This window comes from Mustela lutreola, chromosome 16 (genome assembly GCF_030435805.1).
Source record: "Mustela lutreola isolate mMusLut2 chromosome 16, mMusLut2.pri, whole genome shotgun sequence".
Lineage (NCBI taxonomy): Eukaryota > Metazoa > Chordata > Mammalia > Carnivora > Mustelidae > Mustela > Mustela lutreola.
The window spans coordinates 58,392,556-58,407,818 of NC_081305.1; the positions used below are offsets into that span (position 1 = coordinate 58,392,556).

A 15,263-nucleotide genomic window follows, 5' to 3' on the forward strand; every position below is an offset into this window, starting at 1 on the left:
ACGTATGAGCTGAGGTTGCCTCGTGTCCTGTTGTTTGTTATGACAAAAATACCATAGGCCGGGTAGTTTAAACAGCAAACATTTATTTCTCAGAGTTCTGGAGCCTGGGAAGTCCAAGATCAAGGCCCTGGCAGATTCAGTATCCAGGAAGGACCCTGGTTCATAGACTGCTGTCTTCTCACTGTGTCCTTACACAGCAGAAGGGGCGAGGGAACGCTTTGGGGTCCCTTTTATGAAGGCCTTAATCCCCTTCACGAGGGTTCCACCTTCATGACCAAATCACCTCTCCTCACTTCCTAATAACATCACATCATGAGTTAGGATTTCCACATGTGAATTTGGGGGGAGGGCACAAAAGTTTAGTCTGTAACACTCTGACTCTTCTTTTTGGGGGTGCAACCACGTTAGTGCAACTAAATTTCCTGTCCCCCGGGTTTGTTCATTCATTCAAAAATTGTTTCTTTTTTTTCTTTTTTTTTTAAGATTTTATTTATTTATTTGACAGACAGAGATCATAGGTAGGCAGGGAGGCAGGCAGAGAGAGAGGAAGGAAAGCAGGCTCCATGCTGAGCAGAGCCCGATGTGGGTCTCGATTCCAGGACCCTGGGATCAAGACACGAACCGAAGGCAGAGGCTTTAACACTGAGCCACCCAGGCGCCCCCAAAAAATGTTTCTTTTTTTTTTTTTTTTAAGATTTTATTTATTTATTTGACAGAGAGAGAGATCACAAGTAGGCAGAGAGGCATGCACAGAGAGAGGGGGAAGCAGGCTCCCCACTGAGCAGAGAGCCCAATGCGGGGCTCGATCCCAGGATCCTGAGATCATGACCTGAGCCGAAGGCAGAGGCTTAACCCACTGAGCCACCCAGGTGCCCCACCAAAAACTGTTTCTCCAACGCAGGCCTGAGTTCGCATCCTGCTCTGGCACACAGTAGCTGTGTGATCTTGAGTGACTTAATTCATCTGTGCCTTTGAAACAAGGTTTCGCCTGCCTGCAGTCGGCAGATATGTTCAGAGGTCGCCAGGTGCTCTGCCATTGGCAGAGGTCCTGTTCTGCAGAAGAGCAGCCACTTACAGAGATATTGGTAGGACCCGAGAATGTGAAAAGATGCGCAGTATTGTCTGCTGGCAGGGACATGCAAATCAAGATCACAGTGGGGTAGCAGCTTATGCCCATGAGATGGCTGTCATCAAGGGGCCATAGAGAGGGTCTCGAGGCCATGGAGGAACTGGAGCCCACATGGGCTGCTGGTGGGAATGCACAACGGTGCAGCCACCTTGGAAAACAGTCTGGCAGTTCCTCAAACACTTAAGCATAGAGTTAGTGGGGCGCCTGGCTGTCTCAGTTGGTGGACCTCAGGGTTGTAGGTTTGAGCCCCATGTTAAGTTTAATTACTTAGAAATATATATACTTTTTTTTTTTTAAGATTTCATTTATCTATTTCACAGATCACAAGTAGGCAGAAAGGCAGGCAGAGAGAGGGGGAAGCAGGCTTCCCGTTGAGCAGAGAGCCCGACGCAGGTCTCGATCCCAGGACTCTGAGATCATGACCTGAGCCGAAAACAAGAGTCAGTTGCTTAACCAGCTGAGCCCACCCAGACACCTCCCACAAAAATAAAATCTTGAAAAAATAAGAGTTACTGTATGACCCAGGAAGTCTGCTTCTAGGTAGATGTTCCAGAGAAAAGACAACATACATCCGTACAAAATCTGGGGCACGAGTGGTCCCCGCAGGTTTGTTTCAAATAGCCAAAAAGTGCAGACCACGCATATGGCTGTCGGCTGTCATCTGGCTCCTTTCACCTGGCATAAGGCTTTCAGGTTCCTCCACGAGGAAGCGAGAGTCCGTGCTTCCTTCCTTCCCTTTCGTGGGCCCGAGGGTATTCCGGCGTGTGGGGGCGCTGGGCCAGGGTTCTTCTCCCTCCACTGTTGGTACTCATTGGTTATTCCGAAGATGCTGCCCTGAACATTTGCGCTCAGGTTTTTTGGTAGATGTGGGTTTTCGATTCTCTGGGAAATTTATGCAGGCGTGGACTTGCTGGGTCATGGGGCGGCTCTAGAGTGAGCTTTTTTAGGAACTGCCAAACCATCTTCTCCAACGCGGCATCGGTTTAGGTTCCCGCCAGCAGTGGGCGGGCATTCCAGTTTGCCCAGATCCTCACTGCCTTTCCTTGTCTGTCTTTTTGACCGTTTCGGCCATTCTTGTGGGTGTGAAGGGGACAAGGTGATCCAATTATTTATTTATTTATTTGAGAGAGTGAGAGTGAGAGAGAGCATGAGAGGGGAGAAGGTTAGAGGGAGAAGCAGACTCCCCAAGGAGCAGAGAGCCCGATGTGGGACTCTATCCCAGAACTCTGGGATCACCACCTGAGCCGAAGGCAGTGGCTTAGCCCACTGAGCCACCCTGTGTCCAGTAATCTTTTTTAAAAAAGTATTTTGTTTATTTGAGAGAGAGAGAGATCATGAGCAGCGGGGAGGGGTAGAGGGCTCCATCCCAGTACCCTGGGATCATGACCTGAGCCCAAGGCAGATGCTTAACTGACTGAGCCACCCAGATGCCCCAGAGTAATCCTTTAAAAATGGAAATGGGATCCTGTCTCAGGTAGACATCCTAACTGGAGGAGGAGGGGGAGAGGGACATGTCCATGACCAGGCTCGGGTCTCTGAATGGTGGGGCTGTCCCCGAAGTGGGGCCTGTTGGAGGGGCAGGTGTGAGGGCTGATGCTGAGGGCATGGGGAGGCAGTGAGGCAGACCTCCTGGAGGAAGTGTCCCACAAACCCAGGACATACACGTCGGGCCAGGGGAGAGGGCTGAGCTAGAGCGACTCAGGGATCCTTTAGTTAAGGCTCAGGGCTGGGGGGAGGGGCCTAGGTCAGAGCCCAAGCACCAAGGACATTTCAGGCTGAGGAGGTAGACTCTGGAGAGGAGGACCACAGGCACAGGCAGGAAGAGGTGGGGAGGTGTTGATGGTGGTGGGGGAGGGGGCCCTGGGGTGGCAGTAGTCCCAGGGCTATTCCAGTTAATGGCTTTGGCCCTTCCTCCCTCCCCAGAGGGGCAACCCCGTGCTGAAGTTTGTGCGTAATGTGCCCTGGGAGTTTGGTGATGTGCTTCCCGACTACGTGCTGGGCCAGAGCACCTGTGCCCTGTTCCTCAGGTGAGCTCTGAGGGGCTGCCCCACCTTCCACGGAGGCCTGGGAGGGTATGCCCCAGTGTTTTGGATCCTTCACCGGGAGACGTTTGCATGTGGCCCTGTTGGCTCTGGGCCTCCATGGGACCTTGTATGGAAGGAAGAGGTCTTAGCCTGGAGGTGCCCAGAGTCAGAAGAGCTGCAGGCCCAGACTGTGGGTCTGAGGGAAGAGAGCCTGGGGGCACAGGCTCCTCAGTCTGAGGGAAGACAGGACTGGGGGGGTCTTAGGCTCCTGGTTCCAAGGGAGGAGGGGGTTTGGGGCTTGGACTCCTTGGTCTGAGGGAGGAGGGGAGTGATGGCCTGGACTTCTGAGTCTGAGGGAGGAGGGGCTGGGGGGTCTGGACTCCTGGGTTTGAGGGAGGAAGGGGTCAGGTCACTCATGTCCCAGACATCCAGGACAAGTTGATGAGAACGAGGATTTCTCTACCCTCTGCCCCTATGAATCCCATTCCCTCTCTACTCCCTGGGGTTCCTCTCCAGTCAGAGCTCGAGGGGGAAGTGAAAAATCTAAGTTCCTGTCCTCCCTGCAAGGTGGGAGAGCTGGTGGCTGCTGGGCAGAGATGTCCCCTAGTTCCCTGGGTGGAAAAGCCACCCCTTCCCCCAGCCAGCCCCTTTTGAGGCCAAAGTAGACAGTCCCTGGGATGGGCCTGCCTCCCAAGATCGGCTGCACAGTGTCCCCCAGTCCACGCTCTCCGAGCCCTGGTTTCCTATCCTCTACCCAAAGCCCAAGTCTCTTCCCTGCCTCCGTGAGGAACCTGGGGTCTGTTCTTCCAGGGAGCCAGAGCCAGGCAGCCCTCGCTGTGAACCCCACTGTGCCCCTGCCTTGCTGAGTGAGCTGGGCCATGTCACTTCACATCTCTGAGCTCCAGATCCCTGTGTTACCCATGCCCTCTGCCTGCCACTGAGAGTGAAGAAGGGCTCCTGGGGTCTCGGGGAGACTGAGGCCTCCCAATCCCTCCCTCTCCCCTGCCCCCCAGCCTCCGCTACCACAACCTCCACCCAGACTACATCCACGAGCGGCTGCAGAGCCTGGGGAAGAGCTTCGCCCTGCGGGTCCTGCTTGTCCAGGTGGATGTGGTAAGCAGCGGTCACTTCCCTACTGGCCTCATTGACCCCATTTGTGAAATGGGGCGCGTCGGGCCTCATGGCTGCCAAGTGGACTGTTGAATCCTGAGGGAGGATGCAAGCTGAAACCTCAGTGAGGAACCAGCTCTAACCTCGGGGCTTGACACCCTGTATTGGCAAGGGGGGTCGGAGGGTAAAATCATCTGTCTTCTCCTTCCCCATCTCACTTCGGCCGAGCCCAGCCCTCTGCTGCCTGAACATGTCTTGAATCTGTGTCATCCTCTCTACCTAACCAGCCTCGTCCGCAGAGGGCTTGGCTCCAGCCTCTTCCCTTGTCTCATGGCCTCCAACCTCAGTGCCTCCCCTCCTTACTGCAGCCAGAGGAGTTTCCCTACAGGACAGATCTGTCTAGATCTCGCCGTGGCTCTCTAGTGTCATCTGTGGCCCGTGAGGCCCTGTGTGCCCGCCCCCTATGCCCCATGCTCTGGGTTCATTTCTTTTCTTTTTTTTTTAAGATTTTATTTACTTATTTGACAGAAAAAGAGATCACAAGTAGGCAGAGAGGCAGGCAGAGAGAGAGGGGGAAGCAGGCTCCCTGCTGAGCAGAGAGCCTGAAGCGGGGCTCGATCCCAGGACCCTGAGATCATGACCTGAGCCGAAGGCAGCAGCTTAACCCACTGAGCCACTCAGGCGCCCCTCTGGGCTCATTTCTAAGCTTCCGTGTGGTCACCCTTTTACATTATTCTCACATACTATGTGAATCATAACTCCTCAAGCCCTCTTTCCCTTCTCATCCTTTGGACAAGCTGTTCTCTCTGGAATTCCATTTTTGCTCTTTTTTGCCTCCTTCGTACCTCTTCATCCTCCTTTAGGTCTCAGCTCAGATGTCCCTTCCTCCAGGAAGCTCTCCCTGATCCCCTGGGCAGGTCAGATGCTCCTACTCTCCCATCCCAGTCCTGGCCACTGTGGCTCATCACTGTGCGGGGACAGTTTATCTGCCTCATCAGACTGTGAGCCCGAGAGGGCAGAGCCTGGGCTGTCTGGGTTGCTGCGGGGTCGTGGCACTGCCCAGCACAGGCGGCACTGCCCAGCCCGGTCAGAACTTAGCGCGTGTCAGTCGAGTGGAAGGTGCTTAGCATCCTAACCTACTGTGTTTTCAAGATTGTAATTCCTGCTTTCTACCAGATTTCTCATTCTGACTTTCTTTTCCACCCAGAAAGATCCTCAGCAGGCCCTCAAGGAGCTGGCCAAGATGTGCATCCTGGCTGACTGCACCCTAGTCCTTGCCTGGAGGTGAGACTGAGGCCCCCCACCCAGGTCAGGCTCCATCCCGAGAGTCAGTCCACGCCCCCCACCCCCAGGCCTTTCCTTCTCCTGCCATGAACTCCCCATATGAGCCTGGTCCAGGCTGCCTCCCTCTGTTCCTCAGTGTCTTCATCTTTAAAATAGGGTCTTAATATCTTAGAGGACCATGGTCACAAAAACAGGTGACCTAGATCAGATTGCCAGAACCATACTAGGCACTGATGAGTTAGACATAAAGTCTGAATAACTAATTCCATATCTGGGTTTCTAAAGACTGTTTAGATTGGCTAATTTCTTTCTTTTTTTTAAAGATCTTATTTATTTATTTAACAGACAGAGATCACAAAGAGGCAGAGAGACAGGCAGAGAGAGAGGAGGAAGCAGGCTCCCTGCCGAGCAGAGAGCCCAGTGCAGGGTCAATCCCAGGACCCTGAGATCATGACCTGAGCCGGAGGCAGAGGCGTTAGCCCACTGAGCCACCCAGGCGCCCCTAGATTTGCTAATTTCTAATTGGGAAAAAGATATCCCTTCCTCACACCATAAAGAAAAATTAAATCCTGACAAATTAGAGACATTTAAAAAAAACCAAACAAGGTGTTAGAAGAAATCTTACAGGAGAATGTTTTTTGTAACCTTGGGGTAGGAAAAGTTTTGGGTCTAAGCAAGACCCAAAACCCCAAAGCCATAAAGGAAAAGGTTTGGCTGATTTGAGAATATTAAAACTTTAAAACTTCTGGATAGTAAGAGACTGTAAGTAAAGTTAAAAGCCAAGTGACAAATTACAAAAAAGTAATTGATGTGCACTTGATGTGTATATATATATACATGTATACAGTATGTATATATGTATGTATAAAATAAAGATTTAACATCTCTGATTTATGTATGTACATGTTATATTTATACAGTGTTAATACACTTAAATATTTATATTTATATGCATATATTTAAACATTTATTATATATTTGTATGTGGAAAGATATTTCCAGAAGTCAGTAAGAGCCCAAATAAGCGTCTAATTCAGGTTGCCAAAACACATGAAAAAAAAATATTTATTTTTTATCAGGAAAAAAATAAATTTAATTTTATTCTTTTTTATTTTATTTTTTTTAAGATTGTATTTATTTATTTGACAGGCAGAGATCACAAGTAGGCAGGGAGGCAGGCAGAGAGAGAGGAGGAAGCAGGCTCCCCGCTGAGCAGAGAGCCCGATAGGGGGCTCCATCCCAGGACCCTGGGATCATGACTTGAGCCGAAGGCAGAGGCTTTAACCCACTGAGCCACCCAGGCACCCCAATTTTATTCTATTCTTTAAAGATTTTATTTGAGAGAGCGAGAGGGAGCACGAGTGGTGGGGGAGGGGCAGAGGCAGAGGCAGAAGCAGACCCCGTGCTGAGCAGGGAGCCCCATTTGGGGCTCGATCCCAGGACCCTGGGATTATGACCTGAGCCTAAGGCAGATGCTCAACCAACTGAGCCACCCAGGCGCCTGAGAAAAAAGCTAACTTTTAAAAATGAGGTGCCATTTTCCTCCCTTAAATCTGGTGAAAACATCTCAGACAGATAGCATGAAACGGGCACCTGTACTTTTGGTTGGGGGAGACTTGATTGGCTATTAACACGAAACAGACACCACTTTTCTTTTTCTTTTTTTTTTTTTTTAAGATTTTATTTATTTATTTGACAGACAGAGATCACAAGTAGGCAGAGAGGCAGGCAGAGAGAAGGGGAAGCAGGCTCCCCGCTGAGCAGAGAGCCCCACATGGGGCTCCATCCCAGGACCCTGAGATCATGACCTGAGCCAAAGGCAGAGGCTTTAACCCACTGAGCCACCCAGGTGCCCCCAGACACTGCTTTTCAACACAGACATTCCCGCACCAGGATGAGCCCTGCTCGCGTGTGCAAACGTGAGTGTGCAAACATGCGTCTGCGATGACGCGGGCCATCAGTGCAGCTTCGGTGGTGAGAACCAGACAGCACCGTATTTTTATTTATGGGCAGAAGGAAGGAAAGGGAGCCATGTTTTGGAACAGACTTGTATGTGGATAAACTAGAAAGGCCTACAATGGGCTCCAGGCCTTGGACAGCGTTGACCTCCGGGGAGGGGATCCCAGGGTCCTGGGATCGAGCCCCCCCATCGGGCTCCTTGCTCAGTGGAGAGCCTGCTTCTCCCTGTCCCCCTCCCCCAGTTGTTTTCTCTCTCAAATAAATAAAATCTTTAAAAAACATAGAACAAAGATGCTCCTTGTGCTTTTTTTTTTTTTTTTTTTTAAGATTTTATTTATTTGAGAGAGATCACAAGTAAGCAGAGGCAGGCAGAGAGGAGGAAGCAGGCTCCCTGCTGAGGAGGGAGCCCGATGCAGGGCTCGATCCCAGGACCCTGAGATCATGACCTGAGCCAAAGGCAGAGGCTTAACCCGCTGAGTCACCCAGGTGCCCCATCCTTGTGCTCTTTTCTCTGAGGAAGGTACAGGGGTCTCCTGAGCTCTGTGCCGGAAATCAGGGTGCAGAGACCGTAGAAGTTTCCTCTTACCTCACAGAAGCCTTTCCCGATTGGCTTCTCTCACTTAGCAATACACTTCTAAGGTTCCTCCGTGCCTTCTTGTGATTTGGAAACTCACTTCTTACTGCTGAATAATATCCCATTGTCTGATGCACATTCTTTCCCAGCTGTGTCATGTTCTGTCAGGCAGATAGGCCAGGTCACGACCTTGAACTCAAAACCCCAAGAGATCAAGAGTCACATACTCTACTGACTGAGCCAGGTGGGAGCCCCCAAGTTAGTTGTATATTAAAAGCAATTGTAAACATTACTCTATTTTGTAGGAAGTAGCGTCACGTCACATAAAGTTAAAGGTGCTGTTTCTCTCAGCCAGCTGTGTCATTTTGGGCAAGTGACCCCCCCCCCCCCACCCTGCCGCTGGTCCATGTTTCCTCCTCTGTATAATGGTTAGAAAATATTAAGTGCCATATAGGAGCTTTGGGGTGGGGGTGGGGGTTTCTGGAAGCTTTTGACCATAATGAGTTAGTGCAGCGCCTGGCATGCATCTAGACTCCCATGATGGCGAATGTTTCCTATGTCTTTACATGCAAATCATGGAACATTTTGCAGCCATTAAATAAAAGAGGCCAAGCTCCTGCTGACGGGAAGACATCCTGCTTATATTGCAAAGTTCGAAAAAGAAAGCAAATTCTAGGACCTGACACAGTGTGGTCCCGAACAAATTATTAAGGACTGTAACAGGAGGGGCACCTGGTGGCTCAGTAGGTTAAAGCCTCTGTCTTTGGCTCAGGTCATGATCTCAGTGTCCTGGGATTGAGCCTGCTTCCCCCTCTGTCTGCCTGCCTCTCTGCCTACTTGTGATCCATGTCTATCAAATAATAAATAAAAATCTTAAAAAAAAAAAAAAAGAACTGTAACAGGGTCGCCTGGATGGCTCAGTGGGTTAAAGCCTCTGCCTTCGGCTCAGGTCATGATCTCCGGGTCCTAAGATCGAGCGCCGAGTCAGGCTCTCTGCTTGGCGGGGAGCCTGCTTCCCCCTCACTCTGCCTGCCTCTCTGCCTACTTGTGAACTCTCTGTCAAATAAATAAATAAAATATTAAAAAAAAAAAAGAACCTTTAATAATAATCCTGCTGAAGAGAAAAGCTGCAATGCCCGTCTAATGGGAAAAAAAGAATTAGAAAAATGAATGTTTGAGAATATGATCCATCACTTAATTAAAAAAAAAAAAAGAATCAAAAAAACATTGCTCTTTACCTTTCCTAAGGCCTTGACCCTGAATCCTTTATTTACTTCCACTCAACTCACTCTTCGCAAGCTCCCCGAACAAAAAAGACCAGCTTCTTCCCAGAGCCAATAAACTTGAGTTACTTTATTCTGCACACAGATAGAGCCTTGTGAAGATTTGGTTAGGTCACCTACCTTTGAAGCAGTTGGTTACAGGTCAGAGGAACCGTGCCTGATGTGAAAATTGGGATTCTCAGGTCATGTTAGCGGTTATAGTAAGATTCAGCCATCAGCTCGCCCGCAGCCTTCCGCTTGAAGGCATGCTACATTAAAAACCGGCAGAGGGGACTGAATGCCTCCTGAATTGGTCTTCCTGGGGCTGGGAAGAGAGTAACAGTGTTTCTGGGTTTTTTTTTTTCCTTTCAAACTCCACATACCCGCTTCCCTTCCAGAACAGTTTGTGTTTCTTAAACAGGTCTCTGAGTGTGTGAAGCCGTGGCTCCTATAATTGTCGCAATTCTGCCATCCACTCCACTTTACAGATGAGGAGACTGAGGCCCAGAGAGAGAAAATCACTGGCCCCAGGGTCACTCAAGTGGGCAGGAGCAACCTGAATCCAGCGGGTCGGGCTTCCAGGCTCAGCACCTTAGCCAGCAAAGGTGTGCCTGGCCAGGGTTGTCGCCAGGGAACATTTAGAGGAGGAAAGTTCGTTGTTTTGTTTTGTTTTTTTTCTCTGTATTAGAGTTAGCATCATAATGAACATGATGAACCTAAACATGCCCCCCTCCCCCTGGCTGACCCGAATGCTTTCACCCCAGCCCTGAGGAGGCCGGGCGCTACCTGGAGACCTACAAGGCCTATGAGCAGAAGCCGGCAGACCTCCTGATGGAGAAGCTGGAGCAGGACTTCGTCTCCCGGGTGAGGCCACGGCACCTCCTTTCCCGGTCGTCCCCCAGCTCCGTCCTGGGACGTGAAGCTTACCTCTTCTCTCCATCCCACTCTCAGCTGCTTCTCCCTTTTCTCACTCACACAGCGGCTAGACGGGTCTTCCTTAAGCACAAACTTGATTCTGCCTTCCCCAGCTCAAAACCCTCCCCAGTGCCTTCAGGGAAAACCTGGCCTCCTCACCACACTCTACCAGGCCCTGCCTATAACGCCTAGCAGCCCCATCTGTCCCTGGTGTCGCATTCTGTCACTTCTTCCAGATGTGGCTCACTCCTCTAAGCTTGTGACCTTCTGTTCCCTCAGCCTGCCTCCCTGCCTAATCCCATCTTTCCCGTCTCAGCTTTGATGCCTCCTCCTCCAGGAAGCCCTCCCTGATCCCTAGGCCAGGTCAAGTGCCCCTGTTGGGGTCTCCCCCCCACAGCCCTCTCTGTGTGAGTCACCACTGTCAGGAGCTGCTGTGTCCCCCACACTGGACTGGGAGCCCTAGGAGGGCCAGGCTGACTTGGTCTCTGCTGTGTCCCCGGCACACGCAGTACTCAGTGGGTGCTTAGGGTGTACTGGCTGAATGAATTATTTAACCTGGGCTCCAATGACTGAATAATGGTGGACATCCACTGCTACCGCTGAGGTGGATAATCTTAGGGGCCCCCACTTGCCTGAAAAGAGGACCAGAGGGGTCAATTCCCATGCCCAGTCCTCACAGGGAGCAAGCAGTGGGCTGTGGTTTTGAACTCACATGTGACTTTAGAGCCTGCAGTCTTCCCTGGACAGAACAAACTCAAGAGAAATGGTTATTTATCTTCTAGTGATGGGACTGACACCCTCTCACCTGGGCGGGGACCACTCTGAGATTAACTTATATTTTTAACATTTTTAAAATTTTATTATTTAAAAAAAAAAAAATAAATAAATAAAATTTTATTATTTTTTTAAAAGATTTTATTTGTGAGAGCATGGCATGGGGGGTGAGGGGAGGAGGAGCAGAGGCAGAAGGAGAGGGAAGCAGGCCCTGCACTGAGCAGGGGGGCCCGACACAGGGCTCGATGCTAGGACCCTGAGCTGAAGGCAGACACGTAACAGACTGAGTTACCCAGGTAACCCACTGAGATGAACTTTTAAAAAAGATATTTATTTATTTATTTCATAGACAGAGATCAAAGTAGACAGAGAGGAAGGCAGAGAGATAGGAGGATGCAGGCTCCCTGCTGAGCAGAGAGCCCGACGTGGGGCTCCATCCCAGGATCCTGAGACTATGACCTGAGCTGAAGGCAGAGGCTTTAACCCACTGAGCCACCCAGGCGCCCCTGAGATGAACTTTTTAATCAAAGAAGAAGGCATTCATTTCTTTTTTTTTTTTTTTTTTTTTTTAAAGATTTTATTTATTTATTTGACAGAGAGAGATCACAAGTAGGCAGAGAGGCAGGCAGAGAGAGAGAGAGAGGAGGAAGCAGGCTCCCTGCTGAGCAGAGAGCCCGATGTGGGACTCGATCCCAGGACCCTGAGATCATGACCTGAGCCTAAGGCAGCGGCTTAACCCACTGAGCCACCCAGGCGCCCAGAAGGCATTCATTTCAATGCCTCCTGCATGCAGGGCATCTGGGGACAGAGTGGTGAACCCAACACTGCCCCCCACACACTCCCTCTTGCGATCATTTTTTCTTGCGATTCATCTGTGCCTCTTTCCCTTCCAGGTCACTGAATGCCTGACCACCGTGAAGTCAGTCAATAAAACAGACAGCCAGACCCTCCTAACTACTTTTGGGGTAAAGAATGACTCCCTCGTCCCCATAGGCATTTTGACCCCTTTGCCTTTTCAAGGACCCCCCCCCCCCAACTCTCTCCTTCCACTGCTCTGCCCCCTTCTTCCCATCCTTCCTGCCTCCCCTGCCCTCGCGCAGGACCTCAGCTCCTTCCTGGGATCTCTGAGACCCCCGATCAGCAGGTACAGGGTAGTCTCGTGCTTCCCATCTCTGACCCTTCGCTCCCATCTTCCTCAGTCTCTGGAACAGCTCATGGCTGCATCGCGGGAAGATCTGGCTTTGTGCCCGGGCCTGGGACCCCAGAAGGTAAGAGCTGTGGGAATGGGCTTGAGAAGCTGCTGACGCAGGAGACAGCTCCAAATTAAAGGGACCTCAGATCCCAAAGCTCTAAGATTTCAGAAGGCTCACAGTGCTTCTCCTATAGCTGGGGAAAACCGAGGCCCAAAGAGGGTGGGGACCAGGTGGGGACCAGCCCAAACTCAACACAGCCAGTCTGGGACAGACTCAAGATCTGGCTTTCTCTCCTAGTCCCCAGAGTCCCCTCCGGCTGAGAGGGAAAGAAGCAAAGCCCACTCCAGATGCAGCAAACAAATGGCTCATTTAATGACGGGCTCCTCGTTTCTTTCTTGCTCTCACCCAGGCCCGGAGGCTGTTTGACGTCCTACATGAGCCCTTCCTGAAAGTGCCCCGATGACCACAGCTTTGAAGGAACATTTGGTGTAACAATAAAGCATTTTCGTGGCCCAGGCTGCTGCTGGTGTGCTGGGGCAGTCACCTGGGGCGGGGAGGAGGCCAGGGTCCTCTGTGCTCGCTCTCTGCTGGTCCAGGTGGTCACCTCCAGCTTTTCTTAAGGGCAGTCCTCAGTCTCCCGGGAGGAGACTACATGGGATCCTGCTGTAGCTTCTTCCGCTTCTTCTCCCGTCCTGTGGGAGCCACCTCCCCAGACTCTGGATGCAGCGGCGGTCCTGGCATCTCCTGCTGGGCCGCTGTCTCCGGCACCCCACTTTCCCAGCCCCGCTTCTTCTTCTTCTTGGTGAATGCTGGATCTGCCCTGGCCTCGGGCTCCCCCTCGCCCGGCAGCTCCAGCTTCAACATCTCAGCCTGTGGGGCGCTCATCTCTGCCCTTGGCTCCGTTGCTTTGTGGCTACGTTCTTTCTTCTTTTTGGTGGCTGCTAGGGCTGCTTGCAGCTCAAGGTCCCCAGGCAGCTCAGGCTCCATCTGAGAATCCCCTGGCTCCCCCGTCGTGTTTGGCCATTTTTCTTTCTTCCTCCTCTTTCTGGTGGACGCCGGAGCAGCCTCAGACTCGGGCTCAACTTCATGTGGTAGTTCGGGCTTCGTTATCTCCCCTGGGAGCACCAGAGGGCCCATCTCCAGCTCTGTCGCCTTGGTCGCAGGCTCCATCATGACTTTGTACCCCTTTTCTTTTTTCTTCTTCTTCGAGGAGGGCAGTGGGATGGCTTCCTCCTGGGGCTCCACCTTCAGCGGTAGCAGTGCCTCGGCTGGCATCCCTTCCCCTGGCTCCCAGCCTTCTGTCCCCTTCTGCCTCTTCCTCTTCCTGGTGGGAGACAAGCCTGTCTCTTCCAGAGGCTCCTTTTTAATTGTGCGTTCCAGCTCTGTTGTCTTTTCTTCAGGCACTGGCGTCTGCTCTTCTGGTTCATCTGTTTCTGTCCCTTGGGGCTTCTTTTTCTTCTTCTTGGTGGTGGTGGACGGGAACGGTGCTCCCGGGGGCTCCGATGTCTCAGCCGTGGGTTCTGCTGCCAAGGGCTCCATCACCACTGGTTCTCTCAGCTCCTGCTTTTTTTTCTTCTTCCCCACGTCCCCATCTGGAGACCCTAAAACTGTGTCCACCTCCAGGGCCCCAAGCCCATTAACCGCCTCCTGGGGAACTAAGGTTTCTGGTGTATGTCTCTTCTTCTTCCTCTTCCTTGAGGCTGCCGACTTCAGTGCCAGGACGGACCCAGACCCTGTTACTGGTAGGCTGCCTCCAAAGGCACAGAACCGAGGCCTCAGGCCAGGCGGTATCTGTGGCGGGGGGCTTGCTGGGATGGCCTGCAGTAGGGTCCCAGGTGGGGATTCTTGGGGACCGTCAAAGATCCTTAGGCTGCCCTGGGGGGCTGGGGCACAGGTAAGTACCCCTCCAGCCTCCCTTGAGGGAGCCAGCAGGATTGCTTCTCCAGCCTGGGGGCCACTGCTTCTGAGGACCCGGTAGCGGTGCCGCTTGCCTGCCAACTTGCCCTTCACAATCTGGGAGCCCCAGAGAGGCACCAGCCGGCCATTGAGGCTGAAAGGAGAAAGGGGAAGACAGAAGCTTTATCAGATTGTTTTGGTGAAAGGGAGGAAAGGAGCTGAGAAACAGCACTTAAAAAAAAAAAAAAGTATTCATTTGAGGGAGGAAGCACCAGCATGGGAGGGAGAAGCCAACTCCCAGAGCAATGCAGGGCTTGATCCCAGGACCCTGAGATCAAGACCTGAGCCAAAATCAGATGCTTAACCAACTGAACCACGCAGGCGCCCTGAGTGCCTTTGGAAAGCCCTTCTAAACTTCCCCCAAGTTCAGTCACTGGGGTGGGGGGTGGGTATTCCCAGGAGGTAGCCTGGGACCACTCACCAGTCTGGGGCGAAGTCTACAGGAGCCTGGATAAGCCACAGTTCCGTATCTGGGTCCCTTAACACCTCCAGTGAGAAACGAGTGGGCTCTGAAGCTGGGGATGTCGCGATAAAGTTGGGGGGACAGGAGAACGGAGCAGCACCTGCAGAAGAGGAAACGGGGGTCGGCTGTCATTTCCCCATGGATCCAATCTTCCAGGGTGCCCACTGGCCATTGGGTCCCAGCCTCCTGAGCGCCTCAATCCCCCCACCCGGTCTCCTCTCTCCTGCCTGTCCCCCAGAGGCACCCCTGCCTCCACCGAGCCAATTCCTGGAGGCGCCCTTCGCTCCACCGGTAGGTTCCCCCACCCCATACCCTCCCTCAGTCCGAAGTATCTCCCGAAGTCCGGGGGATAGTCTCTCCGGAGGTCCTGTTCCTGGGATGTTCCTTTTTCCGTCCGAACGCCCCCGGGCGCCCTTTTCTCCTCCCGGCAGCCACCTGTGCACCCCGCCGGCCCGTCCTGATGCAACTCACCACCGGACGGGGTACCCGCCATCCCGGGACCCGTGCCTTCCGCAGACCCAGCCGCCAAGAGCCACCCGAGTGGCGCAGCTGACCACGTGGAATCAGGGGGCGGGGCTTCACCCGGGAGCGCCCATGCGATGCGGGAGCGCGGGGGTATC

At 52.3% G+C, this 15,263-nt stretch overlaps 2 protein-coding genes across 2 annotated transcripts in view; one reads left to right on the forward strand and one right to left on the reverse strand.

The window, feature by feature from the left end:
* The window catches only part of ERCC1 (ERCC excision repair 1, endonuclease non-catalytic subunit), a 31,674-nt gene extending 18,934 nt beyond the window's left edge, over window positions 1-12,740 (forward strand). The window contains exons 6-12 of the mRNA XM_059153410.1: window positions 3,053-3,156; window positions 4,167-4,266; window positions 5,471-5,547; window positions 10,107-10,206; window positions 11,925-11,996; window positions 12,231-12,299; window positions 12,634-12,740. Coding sequence (XP_059009393.1) covers window positions 3,053-3,156; window positions 4,167-4,266; window positions 5,471-5,547; window positions 10,107-10,206; window positions 11,925-11,996; window positions 12,231-12,299; window positions 12,634-12,687 — 576 coding nt within the window. The 3' untranslated portion in view covers window positions 12,688-12,740. The remainder of the gene's footprint in view (window positions 1-3,052; window positions 3,157-4,166; window positions 4,267-5,470; window positions 5,548-10,106; window positions 10,207-11,924; window positions 11,997-12,230; window positions 12,300-12,633) is intronic.
* Window positions 12,573-15,257, reverse strand: POLR1G (RNA polymerase I subunit G). The gene is made up of 3 exons (XM_059153409.1): window positions 15,115-15,257; window positions 14,602-14,743; window positions 12,573-14,274 (listed from the first exon to the last, which is right to left on the reverse strand). Exons 1-3 carry the CDS (start codon window positions 15,134-15,136, stop codon window positions 12,873-12,875), a joined length of 1,566 nt encoding a protein of 521 aa, XP_059009392.1. The 5' UTR covers window positions 15,137-15,257; the 3' UTR covers window positions 12,573-12,872.
* Between the last annotated feature and the right edge of the window lie 6 nt (window positions 15,258-15,263).

Bases quoted from the DNA above. Each gene is read 5' to 3' on its own strand.
- POLR1G (XM_059153409.1), bottom strand. From the start codon at position 15,136: ATGGCGGGTACCCCGTCCGGTG. The intron at 14,744-15,114 runs GTGAGTTGCATC...CCTCTTCTGCAG, and splicing joins GGCGGGTACCCCGTCCGGTG to GTGCTGCTCCGTTCTCCTGT. The intron at 14,275-14,601 runs GTGAGTGGTCCC...TTCTCCTTTCAG, and splicing joins GTAGACTTCGCCCCAGACTG to CCTCAATGGCCGGCTGGTGC.